This window comes from Falco punctatus, assembly GCF_963210335.1.
Source record: "Falco punctatus genome assembly, chromosome: 6".
NCBI classification, from domain to species: Eukaryota; Metazoa; Chordata; class Aves; order Falconiformes; family Falconidae; genus Falco; species Falco punctatus.
The window spans coordinates 6,554,419-6,572,133 of NC_137585.1; the positions used below are offsets into that span (position 1 = coordinate 6,554,419).

The 17,715-nt window shown below is 40.3% G+C and overlaps 1 protein-coding gene across 1 annotated transcript in view; it reads right to left on the bottom strand.

Annotated features, from left to right (window-relative positions):
• GRAMD1C (GRAM domain containing 1C) overlaps window positions 1–17,715 on the bottom strand; it is a 53,410-nt gene that overhangs the window by 25,353 nt on the left and 10,342 nt on the right. The window contains 4 exon segments of the mRNA XM_080393614.1: window positions 3,402–3,482; window positions 4,655–4,750; window positions 6,481–6,584; window positions 9,743–9,827. Of these exon segments, the coding sequence (XP_080249740.1) occupies window positions 3,402–3,482; window positions 4,655–4,750; window positions 6,481–6,584; window positions 9,743–9,827 (366 nt within the window).

Genomic DNA, 17,715 nt, shown 5'->3' on the forward strand with positions numbered 1-17,715 from the left:
TCAGAAATTCTGGTCCCTTCTCACACCTCTAGACTCACCTGCTACAATATCTCTGGAGACAGGTGCAAATCTCTACCCAGCAAAGCTTAAGAAGAACAATGGGAAAATAAATCCAACTCTAAGGAAGAGGACTCATGGGAACTGAGACAGATTAAGTTAAGATCTTGTTCCGTTAGAAATAAGGAGTCCTGTGTTTGTTTGGGATTTGAATGACCTGCCTAATTAGATTTTAATTTGTTCCTTCTCCCTTAAACTGGAGGGTTATTTGACACCCATAAGCTTTAGGAAAATAACGCAAAAGTATAAATAGCATTATTCTTACCGTCAACAGCAACCATTAGTAAGCTTGTTTTACCAATCTGGAAATCCTGCTGCAAAACAGGAATTTTGGCTGATTTTATGAACTGATGTATTATTGAAAGCCTCAGCGGATGGGGAAGCAGCTATCTGTTTTATCAAGACCGGTGTCATGTCTCTTCCAGACCTGCATTAATGACTCCTTATTTTCCATGATGCTTCCCCTTCAACCAGAAACATTTAAAAACAATGACAAGGTAAAAGCTAAGTGTGCTCTGAGTGAGCAATAGCAACGGAAAAAAGTGGAATTTTCCTTGAAAGAAAAGTCTTTACAGGGACACTTCAAAAAAATAGCCTAAGAAAGAACCATATTAAGAGAAAGGTACCTGCTGATTCCCAGAGGAATCAAAGGTGAAGGGCACCAAACATACAGTATTGTACTCTGAGCAAGATCTGAAGGAGAAGCTCTGAAGCTAGAGAATTACAACTCAGCTGAAGGGACCACGAGTCCTGTCAGAACAGTGATACAATATCGGGGGAGAGCATCTTCATGGCTAAGTAAGCTTAGGCATGGAACTGCACGTAATTATTCACTGTTTTTTCTTACACAATGCAAGTAATTTTTAATAGAAAGACAGACTTCACAGAAGACTACTTGTTCAACTGTCTAGCACCTGTGACACTTAGGTAGAAGGCAGAACAGCCACAAGATGGAGATCTGGGAAAGGGCATGCTGACCCCACCTAGATGTTCTGCAGGTGGTGAAAGCTTAAGGTGTATCAGGTAAAGCAGACAGGTCACTCTTCAGAGGTGAGACCTTGTAACGTGAAATCTACGCCCAGGAAGCACTGAAGAGGCCAGTGACTGAAAATTACCTCTGCACAAACCTGATTTGAAGCAAACGCAATTCCAATCCCCCGGATCAAAATCCTGCAAATTAGGGGTTATTCACCATCAGGTGGCGCAAACTAGCACTGTGACAGCTGCATTCAGTTACACTTCTGATGACACCAGAACGACTTTATTTCAAAATTTCACAGTTAGATGTCATCTCCAAGTCTAGCAGATACACTCTAGATAATAACCGAGTTATCCACAACTTTAAAATACTTAGGTATCTGCAGAGGAAGCATTAAAACCAGCTCTTTTTGGAATTGGTTCCAGAGTGAGATTTGGGTTTTTTTGTCACAAGCCTTACAATTTCTGACAGGATCCCTTTGACCACTGGAGCCCAGAAACACCAGGCTTCACATACTCAGGCCAATGCATGCCATACCAGAGCCTCAAATGTACGGGATCTCTTTCAAATGTATGTTGTTCCTGACATGAGGTGGGGTAGGGGGGAAGCAATGAAACCGGATTTCTTTTGGGCTTTCTTTTAGCAACAGGTAAGTGGACAACTATCATTGTGGCAGAGTCCATGGATCCAGCTCTAGCAACTGTGGTTTCTACTTTCAACTCCTCAATGCCCATCTATAGCTTAATCTATTTTGGTTAAGCAATAAGGAATTACAAAGCAGGCTGACAGGTGACTTAAAACACATTCTAGCAGAGAATCAAGTCACTACTACATTGCAGAAGCAGGAGCTCAACCTAACAGAAATCTTGTTTCAATAAGCAGCTCCAAACATGCAACATTAAAAAGCCCTACATACACCTCATGGCAATGTTCCATTTTACAACTAAGAACCCCAAGAAGAAACTCACATAACAGACTTAGGTTGACGCAAGAAAGCCAATAGCAAGATTAGATAGAATAAGGAGAGTTCCCAAGCTACTCAGATGCACCAGTCCCTAAAACCTGCTGGCTTAATTCATCTCACTTTACATGCACTCCATGCCTTCTGCTTCCATGTCTATCCTTCAGTTACTGCCGTGAAGTGAAGAAAACCCTGTTCCTAATGTGACACTCATTTCACTGTTGAAGAGTGAAAACACATGGGGAAAAACTAATACTGAACAGCACAGAGCTTGTTGCCCCTGTTCTAGCCCCTTGGATATGTTCATACACCTGAACACCCATACGTTCATTCACCCACCAGCACCATAAACTACCCAACTGAAGATAATTACTATTCCTGGCAAAATTTTCCTGACAAAAAGAGAACAAGGTTCCAGCTGCATGTTCCAGTCAAAAGATGACATCGTACATTGTGTTTTTTGCAGTGCTACTGCTAGATTCAGAAAAGATGGTTACGATGTTACAATTAACTAGTATTTGATATGAGAGATATTTGCAGGAAACATTACTTTTGCCTTAAATGGCACTTTATTTTCAGCTTTTGTTTAACAAAGAGTGACTCTAGTCTGCCCTAAAATTAATCTTATATATAGTACCCATGCAAGGTTTAAGTAGTGCACAGCTTTAAGCCTTTGGGAACCACTGTAGTGCAGAGTTATATATGGATATTTCAGCATTCAATTGCAACTGTGTTGAAATATTTAAACGAGAGCCATAAACAGGAAGGAATTGGTTTACAAAAATTGCATTACTTACAGTGATGTTCTACAAAAGCATCAGCACATTTTTAGAAAGTACATTAGCTTAAGTGTCCACAAATTGCAATATAAATCAAGTTAACTAGCAGAAGTTGCCAAAATACACCTACATATCATACAGCCTGCCTTTGTTGCATCTATTCAAGGTCAGGGGAGTTGTAATGAGAGGGTTGGCAAAGGTTCAGCTAACTTATCTGAGAAGGTGACTTTTAGCTTTTTCCTTAAAAGGGGAAAAAAAGCTTTCATGAAGAAGCCTCTTGCTTTTTTGATTGCAAGTTAGCCAAAGAAAACGTGAAGTAAGTGCGTGCCAGTTTAGTAATATCTGCTTGAGTTGGTAGTAAAGTGAAGCACGCAACCTCTCCTCAAAGACAAAATGTTCCATCAACAGCAAAAGCTGTAGGTGGGCAGTATGGGAAGGAACAGATGAGAAGTTTACCTGGGATCTCAAGTACCAGGAGTCAAAGGAGAATATCAGATTAGAATTCCCTGTCAGAAAGGAAAAGCTAACTAAAAGGAAGTCTCTCATCCTCCAAAGACACATCTGCTTACATCAGACAAAGATTACTTTGTTACTTAACTACTGGTACTAGCACTTACAAGCTTACCTTATCCAGCAACACGTTCTGCCATAAGCGAAAGATACTGAGGTAGCTTCGATCTCTTGCACTGAATGACGTGAAGAAAAACTGCAGGAAAAACAAAGTGCAAAAAGCTCACTTATAGGTATTTTCAAGAAACCCAGAATGCTTCCTTGTATCTTGGATATCCTAAGGTTTTCAGCAATGGCATGCTCCTCTCCCATTCAACAAACCTGGGTTCATATTCCTCACACTCCACACGTTTTATCACTTTTAAGTAAGAGTTAGTTCTCCAATATTCACATACTATTTGAAGGCACTTGTTCTTTTGGGCATCTGATTGCAATCATTTGTACCTTTGGCACAAAGGAAGAGCTCCCCCTCAACTAGCTACACAGTTAAATCTTCCTCCCACTTCCAAATAGGTCATGGAACACATCAGAAATGCATATGCCTGTTTCTTAAAGGCCACAGCATTTTCCATCCTTCCACTACATACTCCTTTTACTAATCTCTTCACATAAGATGACATGACATTAAAGTAGGAGACCAAGTTAGGTGTATCATTTTCAGTATTAAAATTTTTCCCATTTGAAAGTTTGTTTAGCAGAGAAAGGTTTATCTTCCTTGACAATTAAAGTTAATATTTAATAAATTGAGAGGGAACAGACAAATAGGAGGAATCAGTTCCTTCAAAGCACAGCTCCAGATTCACCCTGGAAAGCTATTCTCTGTATCCAGCCAAGAATTGTTATTTTTAAAGCATTTACAGAAGTATCAGTAAGTCTATTGCACATAACATTCTGTGTAATACTTTCCAGTTTTTCTAAATACATACCCAACACATGAAATTGCACATTCTATGGGTAGATTTCTCCGTGACTTGAAACCCACGACATCAGCCTTTTTGTTTTCAGCAATTTTCTTCCAGAAACACTTTAAATTCATTGAGTTTGATATTTTTGTGATCTGAAGGATGCACGTTCTGAATTCACACCCTGAACTTTTTGTTTTCAAATGGCTTTCCTTTGAGAATCAGTGGGATAAAAACTCCCTTACTTTCTGGTTACTGCATCAACACTACTAGGGGATTCTACAATCAAACTAAAGTTGAATTATCAAGCAATATGCACAAGGACCAAACCACTAAGTCTGTCTTCTAATCCCAATTACATTTAAAGACTTGACCTGGAAGCTGCTTATGCAAATTTAAAACTACAATAAAAGCTCTGCTCTGGACATCGTGATTTTTTAGAATGTACTTAAACACAGGTTTTCACCTTCTCTCCTTTTGTTGCTATTTGTATGGCATTTGGAATGAGCCGAGCAGTCTTCTCCTTCGTCATGAAAGTGATGTCCTTCAAGGCAATAGTAATCTAAGCAGAAATAGATTTTATTAAGTCACATTAAAAATAACTGTTAAGACTAAAAATTTACAAAGTCACAGAACATGCAGGAGAAACTCAAAATAAACCCAAACCCTGGGATGTAGTTCAGTTGAGATCAAAGACGATTACTATCTCCATTTGCTAACCTTAACAGCAAGCATTTCAAAGTAGAAGCAAATTAAAAATGACTTAAGAGTAATCTTCTCTTCCTTCATTACTAGGACTAGAGAAGCAAGTAGTTCTTTCTTCTTTCCTTCCACTCCTCCAGCAACACTTGAGGATAAAGGGCACAATCCCAACCACATCAAACGACAGATCTGAAAGACAATCCCAATCTGTACCCATACATAAGGCAGGACATAGACCAGGTAACAGACTTTTTTGCCTGTGGCATCGCACAGAAGTTTGCGATCTAGTCCATTTTGATAGGGGTTTATTTGCAGTCCAGACACTGCAAGGAAATCTTCCTGCTTAGGTGTTTGCCTTGCATATTAGTACTTGAATCATTTCTGTTTAGAAGAGCATGGTCTGACTGGCTGCAACAAGCCATTTCCCTTCAGCCCATCCCCTTCCCTTGAACATAAGTTTGTGCTGCCACTCAGCTTAGAGAGAGGAAGAACATACAGCTAGGTCTTGCTTTTCCTGTGTGTGCAGAAGGTCATCCACTTACTCCCTCTCTGCATCAACACAGCCCACTAAGGAGGTCCCAAAACTTGTTTCTACTCTTGTAGCTGATGAGCTCAGGTTGCCTTAAGATAACATTCTGCTAGGCAGGCACGAACAGGTTACCAGGATCTATGCTGCTTCAGCTAAAAAAATCCAACCATCAGTCTTTGAATAGTTTATGTATTCTGGTCATTTCAAAGGGAATTTTTTTTTTTAATCTCAAGTCTACAATAAGAAACATTCAATCAAATTCACCTGATGAAATTGCACCTGGTTTTCAGTTAAGCATTTCTACATCCCCTCATTGTCTTAAGTACATGAGCTATTTGTTGTCTGTCCCGTGTACTTCAGAGCGCACACAGCAGAATTTAAGAGATTAACTTAAAGCAGTCTCACAGCTGCAAGCATTTTGACACATCTCCATCACCTATTAGCTTTCCTTTCTCATTCACCGCCTTATGCTATTTCAGCATATTCAACTGCTTGAGTGAAAAATGTAAACTCATTAACCTAATTTGACAGAAAATAGAGGGCAAACACCACAAATATCTACTTTTGCTCATTCCATTCAAAAATTACAAACCACAAAACGAGAACTTGCAGAGGTCTTTTAAGGATGGTCTTCAGCTATTAGATGCTGGTATTTACACACGAGAGTAAACCAGTTAAAAGTTCAGTGCTGGAGAGTCCTTGACCAGGGCAACATCAGACACTCCATCGTGCCCCTGGTCTTACAGGAGGCTATTACATCCTTTTATAGAGCAACTCTCCTTGGTAAGGAGAGGCAAATCATCATCTAGAAATGTAAAAGATTGGCTTTAGCATAACTCCTGAAATCATTCTTATGCTGAATGACTGACTGAGCAGGCTTAATTCAGCATTCAGATGTCTCCAATGCTATTCTCATTTTACAGAGCAATGGATCTGCATTCCCACTCAGCACAAAGTTATACTAGCATGAGATGGACAGGATAAGATTGTTTGAGGACTCCGACATACTGATAGTACTGGACAAACAAAAGGTGGGATTCAAGCGAGTGGAGAGATCTTACTGTGGTCTCCCATCGAAAAATGTTGCTGTGGAAACAGAGCCAGTTTTCAGACAGATATAAGCGTCCTTGCAGCAGGATATCCTTCTGGAGTGCACAGGCATAATCTATGTACAGAGAGCAAGAGCAAGTTTACTCACTACAGCTCAGTTGACCCAAACCTGTTAACTTAAAATGAGTAAGCATACTACAATACAAATAAAAAGCCCTTTCACTCTTCAAAAGTCTGTGAAGACAGATTTGTCTTGGGTTGCATCCAGACCATTGTTCTGGAAACACCCCAAAGCCAGAGTTGATGGAAGTATCTGATACATGGACAGCACTCCATGTATCACCCCTCTGTGCATTATCCTCTGTTTTCAGACGAGGCATTAGGCAAGATCAGGAGTACATGGGAGAAGTTCAAAATTCAAAGCGCCTAAACAGAATACACAAACATTTCACAGTATAACAGATTATACTGGCAACTCCTACATAACAGTAGTTCATATGTTGTAGTAAGATGATCATTTGCTACCAAACAGATCCTACCACTAGCTAAAACTACCTGCAAAGTCAGACACTAAAAGGCAGCCTGAAGCTAATCACTTCTTCAGGCAGGGGATATTTTCAGAAGCTGACTGTCATTTTTATTATGATACTGCCTCTGGCTGAAACATTCCTATTGAGGAACAGATTTCATCTAGAATGCAATTACCCACCATCAGATACCTACTAATTAAGAATAAGAGCAGAGCATTTGGTTGCACTTTTTAAAAACCTCTCTGAAAGAACTTCTGAAAATTAACTTTGTTTGAACCTTCAGACTGAAATTTCCGAAGTACTACTGCTAGAAAGACAAGACAGACTCCTTTTGGAAGCTCCAACCTAAAGAATGTTACCTCATGTACAGAAAATACCCCAAACATATCTATTCATGCAGGATATTAATGATTTTAACTTCAGAAGTAGAGTTTTGTTACTTTGAAAAGCATTGTATCTCATATTGTCTGAGCCAGAATTTTGATTCTGTGTACAACAAGAAAATGAACAGTTCTTGTTCAAGTAACAAGACATTCAGGGGTCCCTCATGATCCTGGCTTCAAGGTAAGCCTGCATCTACAGAAGCTTTTATTATGGTTTTTAAAATTCTCTTAGGTTTTTCCCCTCAAACAATCAAGCAGAAATAAAGCTTCTAGCAACAGGCATGGGGCATGTATACAAATCCTTGGAGGCATAACTGCAATAACTTACAGAAATCCAAACCAGTAAGTTCAAAGAGAAGTCAGATACCAAAATGCTGGGAGAGCAAAGGCAGCAGGAGTTTGAGGTTAAGGACTTGAGGAAACCATTACCAAGAAGTTTGCATCTCACTTCTATGTTTAGGGGAAGGGGAGGGATTGAGACCTGTAAATATTGGAGCATTCAGCAAGTGATGAACACCACCACCATGACCTACCTACACAATAGAGAATATCAAAACAAAAGGGAGAGATTAGCATTTCTGCTTCTAAGTTTTCAGATCCAGTAACTTAAGATGCTGCTTGTAAACAACATTTTCAGACAAATTAAAGTTAGTGGCACTCCTTTAAACTCCCATTTCAAAAGTCTAAGTAATTTCTTTTTTATTATAAGAGAATAATTATATTTCATATAATCTTTATTTACAGTGCTCATTACAGTGGAATGGTTGCTTCTTTTTTTAAACAGCTAAGTTAAGAACAGGAGCAGTTACAGCTCTTTTAATGAGCAGCAGCCAGTAATTGCTTCTTTGAGCACTGTAAAGCCTGTGATAAGTTCCTCTGCATCAAGGAAAGGAAGAGCTCTTTGCTTGGAGGATGCAAAAAGTCCTTCCAAAGGAGCACTGCTTTTTATGGGGTAAATAAGTATTTATATTAATGACTTTGCTTCTGATGGAGCAAGTACTACACTGTTGAGGTTAACCCATTACTAAATCTTTCTCCAAGTCCTAGGCAGTGTGTTCATTGAACTAGTACTTCAGATTTTGCTCCATAGCTTTCTATATCAATCGTGTAAGAAGAAACATCAAAACAATGCTTTGAAGTAATATCCTTTTCTTCTGTTTTACTTCTGTACTGAACTCAAGTATTTTAAAAATGCAGAAGGCATTTCAGAGGATAACTGCCTCCTTCCAAGGCTGGAAAAGGACACAGGGCTTTAACCGTTTCAGAGGCATCACTTGCAGAAATTTTTCTTCCACTATCCTGGAAGGGACTCAGCACGCTGCAAGCATATACTGACAGCCCCTCAATATTCTCTTCCTTAAAGGCTGCATAAGATGAGATGAACTTTAAATAGTCACAGTGCCACTTTTGTATAAAAACAAAACCCAAAACTTGAACAGTGGATTTGTTACACAACGCTCAGGCAGCGCAGGCAGGCTTTACCTGCAAGGCAAGTGGTAAAAAACAGGAATAGGGTGCATCACCGCATGTAAATAAGGTAGGGTTATGCACTTGCCTTCTTTGGATTTTGCAGTGGAGGAGAACAGGGATTCATAGCTCAAAAGGAACACTTCAGTGGCAAGAAGTTATGCACCATAGTTTGAAAGTCTCTGCCACCTGCTTCTGTCCCTTCCCATCCCATGCACTTCTCACCACCTTTGCTCTTCCAGCTGAGCTTTACTTCTACACCTGCACCCATGTCATCAGCATATGGATAAGCCAACCTGGTATAACGGGCTGTGAAAAACCTCTGGCTTGGCTCATGCCTCGAGTAGAACAGATTTGCACAGCAGAGCACCCGGTAATGTACTTCATGCTCAGTGCCAGCCTGGGCGGTAACTACAATTGCACAGACCAGCGTGGGACATAAAACATCAATGCACATTTGTTGAGTTTACATGCTCAGTGCTCACCCTGACCCTGCACAGTGATCTATCTTTCCAGCTTGTCAGCTAACCCCTGTCAGACAATCACACCTCTGCTGCTGTCAAGGGTTTTGTCTAAAAACCACTAAAAAGCAGCAGCAGGAAAAAACATTAAGAGGCTCACACCCTGTGTCTAGATGAACTGGAGGATTCCACAGCCTCTCCTTCACTTCTCAAGCTCCAAAAGGAATCTGTCTTTTTTTACAGAGCAGGCAATACAGGAGACCAGTATGGCCCTGACTTTCCCTGAAGGTATTTGATACTAGTTCAGAGACAGGAGAATAGGAAGCTTTCAGCTGTAGTTAGAATTTGTCATAAAAAAACCACACCTTGACACTAGTGCAATCTGGAGTTATCGTCCAGAAGACAAGAACTTTTGGCATGATTACATCTTACCTACTATGAGTCTCTCCGAGTCTGGCAGATGAGAAAACTGTCTCTTGAATTCCTCACTCCTATATTTGTAAGTGGAACTTGACAGCTGCAACAAAGAATGGCAAAAGGTTAAGCAAACAGATTTATTTTCAGCCATCAACTGTCTTTGTACTGGATGTGTAATTTTATCTTGAAGAACAAACAAACATCCAAAGAGCAATAAAGAATAGGTGGTATCTAAATGTGAACATCACTGTAACTTTATGCTTGCTCATGTAAGAGTATGCTTTGAGTAGTTATGATAGTGTGGGCCAAACTGTTCCCTGTATCAGCACAGATGCCAATTACAAGGCATGGCAGTTGTATGATGGCAACCCGCTCTGCTCATAAGGATAAGCGAGCCCTTCCCAGGGCTGTCTTCTAGCACAGACGAAATGAAGTAGCAGCAAGGCTACAACACAGGAGGTGACAGAGCAGATCAAGTCCTCATGCAGGCCACTAGCTGGGCACAAGGACACAACCTAGAACACCAATTTCTACTCCGAGTACCATTTCAGGCATACTACAAAGCAGTGAAGCTTTTGCCAGTTGCCGCTATTAGACCTGCAGGAATAAAAGCAAAAAAGTTTCCTCCAGTAAGCACAAAAAGCAGCAGCAGCACCACCTCTTGGTTTCCTAATCTGTTCTACATTTCACCTCATATTTAGGATCACTGCCAATGGTTCATTTAAGGTTCAAATAGGGCAGTGAACTCACAGCAAAGATTAATGCTGATGGACTTCAAGTCCTTATAAATGAAAGCCCCAACTTCCAAATAAAGAGCTTCAACATGTTCTCCAAAAACAATTCTGCTATAAAAGCCCTATTTTTCAGAACAAGACCTTATTTTTTTGCTTAAAAGTTGTTGGTCACTTTAGGGGCTGTCCTAACCAAATGCTGTATAAGGCAATGACTCAGCTGGACCATAGCTAAGACAGAAAGAAGTGACTTTGAAGTGTTACCAAAACTAGGTATAAACATACTATTAAAAGCCTCTTTTACATTATTTTTTAAGCCTTCCTAAAGCTCTTAAGCATATGGCTGCTATTCTCTCCTTGAGCACCTGTATTACTCCAAAACTTGACACTCACCACAAAACCCATCTCTACCATAAGATTAGTGGCTATTTACATTTAGGGTGAGGGAAGAAAGAAGAAAGGAGGCAAAGAACCACTTTTGACTGTATGACCTTGCGGCATGTTTACTAAAAAAAAAACCAAACAACCCACTACCTAGATTTAGCACACCCTTTCATTATGTCTGTGCTTGTTGTCAAAACAATGCCAGAACAAAGACAGATTTATCTTCAGTTTGAGGGTCTTTTAATAAACTAGTGCCATAGTGCCCCCACTTCATCAAGATTCTCACATTTCGCTGTTCTCCACAGAAGAGATTCCTGCTTCCTGCAGTTCAAAAGTTCCCTGAACGCCACCCTACACACACATGCTATGATGGTCTGTCATATACCAATACCTGAGAATCAAGCTCTTTGGTCACTAGAGCACATGAAGTGCTACTTCAAGGTCAGGTGCTTAAGTGCATATAGCACAGGAGAGGGCAATGTTACCCTGACTCAGTTCAGCTCCAAGAAAAAAATGTTAATGTCACCTTCTAGTACCATTAATAAAAGAAAGCCTTTACATCTGACCACCGGTGAGTACATATTTGTTGTCTGCTAATATTGTGAGCATTGCAATGCAAAAAGGCACTGAGGGAGTGAGGCAGAAAGTGTCCACTCTTCCCCTTCTGAGAAAAGTAAGCACAAAAGCTTTAGGTGCAACTAACAGGGCAACGTTAGACATGTCCTCCAAGCTGTATGCTTCCAGTTAGCCTTCAGCTACTTCTGAGATTACAAAATTAACAATTCTTGGAAAGTATGTCATCTACTAAAGTAGATAGGCTATGGTTCCTTGGCCTTGCCACATCATGCCCCGAAATGCTTTTAGCTGATCATCTGAAACGGGCACCCAATGACTGCACCACTTTGAAGAAACTGAGTTCTTTCCAATTACTCTGGAAAGAGACATGGGAAAAAAGGTAGACTTTACAGATCCGAGTTAACTTTTCATCTGTGCTTCTAGAGGCCGTACAGTTTACAGTCATACCTCAACTGACTGAAGTCTGAGCTTGTGATGACAATGCTAACAGAAGAGGATTAAAAAACTGGTCTGCCACGAGAGCAGAAGGAAGTTCACAATCTTCAAGCCTGATTTATGAAACCATGATTTAAGATGACATGCTTTTAAGGAAAGAAGCGGTTTCTCCAACACACTGTATGTAAGAGATAAGAGCTATGCTGAAGTTAAGCATTTTTGTCATTACAAGACAAAGGAATCAGGGAGAGGAGAACAGGAACAGTACAGTATCACAGATGTTTGTATTAATGCCTGAATCTGACAGTTCAACAGCTCCAAGAATCCAAACTCAAGAACTTTTGAGTTTTACTTAGAAATGGGATTTTTCTGTAGCATAAAACCTGCTATAGCTTGTCTCAGAAACCCTCACTGGCATTTAGAAGCATTCTCTTTCATGAGTGACAAAGATAATAAGAAAGCCTTTTACTAATTGTAGATTTCTAGGGAGCTCTCAGGACATTATTAAGAGCCTGTTCTGAATCCTTATCTAATCAGCAGAAAAAAGCAAGCACACAAACTTTTTAACCTTATCTTTTCCTTACTTTGCATGAAAACTAGCTCACTTAAATACATACTCAACATATGACTTGGTGATTAAGAGATCACTCCATGGACTTGGGAAACAACAGGACTAGTTTTAACACTGCTGGTGCGATCAGTTTCCTTAAAGTGATGAAAATAAGACATTTCCATTTCTGTGAATACAGCATCTCTGATAATCACTATTCTATTATACCTGCATTTGAGGCAGGTTGCCACCTCTGGGTTACAAAACTTACCATGAAATATTAAAAGAAGAAAGGCATAAATTAGGCTGTAGTATGGCATTTAAGAGATTAAAACAGCAACTCATTTTTAGCACATCCACATTTCTAAGTTTAATTATAAGTCATCAGGCAAACACTTTGCCCAAGAATAATCTTAGGCATTTATGGGTATGCTATATTTAATCGCTAAGAAAATTATTAAGTCCAGCCAACAACATATTAGCATTCTTTATCTGAAGCCACAAAATATACCAGACACCTGTAAAATAGTATAAGCAGAAAAACCTCCAGTGCCATCCAGAAAGTTTACAGAAGACAGTTACGCAAGAAACAGATACTACTTGAAGACACATAACCAAGTGATTCTCATACCTTGTTTAGAAATGGACCAGAGTCCAACTATTTAAAGTCATGTTCCAGAAAAAAAATTATATGAACTTAAATAGGACTGAGCCGAGTTATTTATATGATAGGAGCCTGTTAAAAAAATAGCTTCCCTTCACATTTACATCTTTAAAGTGTGGACACTGCAAATAATTTGAGGCATCTAGCAAACTGCAGAGGAAAATTAAGTTGCGCCTTCTCCTAGGAGTACAGCAAAAATGCTAATCATTAGAGAACTACTTGATTACACATACCACTAAGCATGCAAATAGTCAATCGACCTCAGCAAAGCAGCATGTGCGTTTTTAATATCTGCTAATGACAGTAATAATTTTGCATTTGCTTTGTTAGTGTTTTGCCCTTGTTTTGAGACACCACAAAAATCACATTACCTGGCAATTTGTGTTCTATAGTTTTGACATGTAGCCTTGAATACAAACAGCTGAGAACACACATAAGTTGATGTCACTACTACAGTAACACAGTTCTGATGTCACCTCATTTTAAAAGATGCACACATGCCTCCCACTGAGCTTCAGTCCTGATATCGATTACCACCGAGTGCCTGGGGTCCCAAAATCAAACAAGCCCATAAGAAAGCTGCCCAACCTACTCCCCCTTTTATGCTTGGAAGCCTCACTTAACTATCAAAATATGGCCAATCAAGACACATGGCTTTGCTCCTCTGTCTACAAGCAAGCAAATCCGTACCACTACCTCTACACCCCACTTAAAGACCACTTGATGTGCTATTCTCCAAAGGCAGAAGAGCGTGGCCTGTACTTTCCTATGAAGTTTCTACACATAGTCAAAACCAAATTTGGAGATATTAATAATGTTAAGATGAAAGTACTTAATCCTACACTAACACATTAAAACAAACATTAAATATCCAGGCAAAAAAATGCTGCATTTCTACCAAGGAATGCATTGTCTTCTCCCCTCTAAAATCCTTCTTCGCATCAGAAGAAAAAGAAAACAGCCTCCAGAAGAACATCACACAGAGAGGAGTTTGATTTTATACAAAAACACTACATGTACTCTTGAAACTTATCTGGCAAGGGAGAAAGAATAATAAATAAATGAAAGAACAAAACAAATAGAACATACCAACATCCCACTTTCAGTGAGTCTAAAGCCTCACTAGGCTAGGAGAGTGCAAAGTTAACAGCCCTAAACAAAAGCCTTATTTAGCCGCGTAAGGCAGGCTGACTTAAGAGTCCACATACTCCAAAACAGATTCAGGCGGACTTATCTAAAAGGCAAGAACAACTCCCATGGCACAGAGATGGCAGTCCCTCTGCTGAGGCTACCTGCCAAACGTGCCAAGTCTGACAAGCCTTTCCAGCACAGAAAAGTTGATTCCACTGCAGCCATTTCTTCAGTCCAGAAAAGTTCATTATTGTCCATCTAAATCTAATCTGTAACACACAAACCGCAGCTATCCTGCAATTTAGCTCCTGCTTCGAAACTAGAGCTGCAATGATAAAAATTCCCTTTGGGAAAGAAAAAAAAAAAAATCATCATAATTTAAGAGTCACCCCGATGGAAAAAAATCCATCCCAGCTATGGAGAGCTCTTCTAGTGGTCTGCTGGTTAATCATATCTTTGTGAATTATTTTTGGATTGTGAGCAAGTTACCCCACATCATCTTTTGGGGTAAGGATTAAGTTTCAAGTCTATTAGCAAAAAGATTTTTTTTCAGACTTATTCTCGTGGCTCTTCTGAATCTCCTATTTTCAGTGTGCTTCTTGAGAGCTAGATGTAGCATTGCAGAAGTCACTGCAAACACATAAATCCGACTCACATTTGCTTTTAGGCACAGAATCACAGTGGAAGCTCTCGTCCACACGACTACCAGTCTCCCTTCTGTTTTTCAGAGTTCTAGGGCACAGTTTTCCATTTTTCTGAAAACAAGCAGGAGGATGTATTTAGAAAGTGTCAGACTTGTTCTGTTTACTCTGTCGCAAACAGTCTGAATCCACTGTTACAGTGATCTATTTTTCACTAACCATACCTTGACAGAATCACAGAAGAATTTGGGGTTAAAAAATAAATTTCAATTATTAAGTAGTCATAAGCTTTACTAGCAGTAACTTACTGTTCTTCCCTTTCTCTTGAAGCACAAAAACATTAAACTTGCACAGGGAAAGAACCACTCACAGGACCTGAAGGGCAACACCACCTTACCTAAGGTGACTTCTGTGCTGTGTACAGTACATCGTGCACCTTGGGACTGGATGTGTACAGAGTGTCCACTTCTGGTTGGTTGTTATTTTTTTAAATAAGGAGGTATTTATCACACCTGATTATCCACACATTTAGTTGCATTTAATTCATAGGTCATATAAGGCATGTTAACCAATAAAAGAAGAGAAAGAAAAACAAACAACTGTTGCCAGGGTTGGCTCAGCCATCATATTCCCTAGGAGCCTGCCTTCCAAAAGTTCCCATGCTCTCAAGGAAACAGAAACAAACTCATAGCCACAGTGGGAGTGAGCAGGAAGAGTTTAAGGAGCCAGGACTATTTTACTTACATTCATTAAATGCTCTTCTTCATTCACCCTTAACTTCTCTGGAGAGGGGAGTCTCATGAGCACAGGGCACTCTTCCAGTGGGCCACTGGCTGGCACAGGGCTGTGCACTGGGGTCATTATGTCCCCTTCTGTGGCCCAGCCCCCCTCTTATTTGCCGAGGCTGAAGGAGAAACAGATTTTAACATTTTTTTAGTGACTGAGCAGAAAACAAACCAATGGCAGTTCTCCTCCAGAGGCATCTGTGTACTGGCTGAGTGGCATCCAGTAAGATTTCTGGTGCAACTATTTCTTCTGTTGGAAATACAGCACGTAGAATTTCAAGGAAGGGATATTGAAATACAGGTGATGAACAAGTACTTGAGCTACTGTATTTTCTAGGATTTTGGGTTTTTGATGGTTTTATGGAGTTGTTTTTAAATCCCATGAGATCCCATAAACAAGGCTAAAGATAAGAGTCCCCCATGCTGGCTCATGGCTTGGAAAACTGCCTACAAAATCCACAACCAAAGTTGCCATAATTATGATTTTTGACAGATGAGAAAATTTAGCATCATATGAATTACTGGGAACTACGCTGCTAGCATCAGGTTATATAATTAGAAACAGAACAAAATATCATTTTTTGTGAAGAATTTTTAAATTTGGCTTCCTTCCCAAGCAGAAAACTCAAAGACTTAACATTTTAAAAGTTGAAAGATGTAAAGGTATTTCTTCAGAGAACATCAAGTTGAAAAGCCAGTTAAAAGATACTTTTTCCATGTTCTTTAAGGAAAAAAACCACAATAGAAAATAGAAAAGATATGGAAGAATATTGTAGGTATTTCAGTTTAGAACACATGAGGAACGCTCCCAAGTTTCTCCTTCAAGATCCCACCAGAATTAGCTGAATTTCACAAGCCATTAAATTTCATTGAAATAATTCAGCTGAAGCTATTCCAACAAGGTCCTTGTGAAAGTCAGCTGATAACCTTATCAATTGTAAGAAAACCTCTTGTCATTAGTAGTATTATAGACTTCTCCCTAGGAAAAAAAAATAGTTTGGACTCAGAATATCCCCTGCTTATTCTGAAGCAATTGCTTTGTAGCATTCGGTACTTTCTTTCTGCAAGTAAGTGTTCTAAAGCATTTTTAAATGGTGAAGCCAATGTACTTTCATAACAGCTCTGATTTGGATATAAAAGTCTCAAGTTTGACATGTACAATAAGGAGCAAAGCATATGCTCCATTTCAGAAATAAAACTGACAGAGGCACGAAACTAACGTAAAGTCAGAAGACACACACCCCCTACACATCCCTTCTTCTCTAGCTGCCTGCAGCCTGTTCCAACCCATGCAAATCCCTGGCCAACACTCAGGCAGCCCCTCTGGCTCCCCCCCGCTCTCACCCACTTGCTCAGAGCCGGTGCTGGACACCATCCAGAAGAGCTAGCTAGTGTTCTGCCAGCCTCTGCTTGCACGCCAGTGTGGAAAACAGGCTGAAACACACTAGCCTGGCAGAACACGCACTCAAACATTGCGGCATGTTCTGCATGCAGTTCAAAGAAAACCTGGGGGGGGGGGGTGGGCAGGGGTCATGAGAGCTGCCCAGCTCCACTCTAAAGTCACTATCATCTACACGGATTTTGGGAGGCTGGCTGCAACAGCATAGGTCATTTCAAGTTCACAAAAGTCCCAAAGGGGACTGCAGAGGAAAGTACCATCACCAGGGAAACACCAGCTTGGAACCGAGCACTCGGTGCCCAGTGCTCTTCCTCCGCATCACTGAAGAAGGGTGCAGCCCATGCACCAGTCTTAAAGGCAGAGGACATCTACAGCTGGTAACTCGGTGGACCCAAGTCTACTTTCACATAAGACTTGGCCATTACTTTATAAGTCAAGCCCTTGCTAAGAAAACTCAATCTGAGCTCCAGAGCAGGAGGGGAGGAGATCAGCACATGCTTCATGCACACCCAAGCTCCCAAAAATCAATCAGTATGCTACCGCCCACCTCCTCCACCAGCTCTGAAAGGCCAACAGCAGGCGTACATCCCTTCAGTTTTCTTTGTGCTGTCTGTCCCTTTCCATCTGCCTTACCTAGACCCAGGCTGCTACATTTCTGTGAGTAACTACGTGAAGTCAGGCTCTGGCTGCCG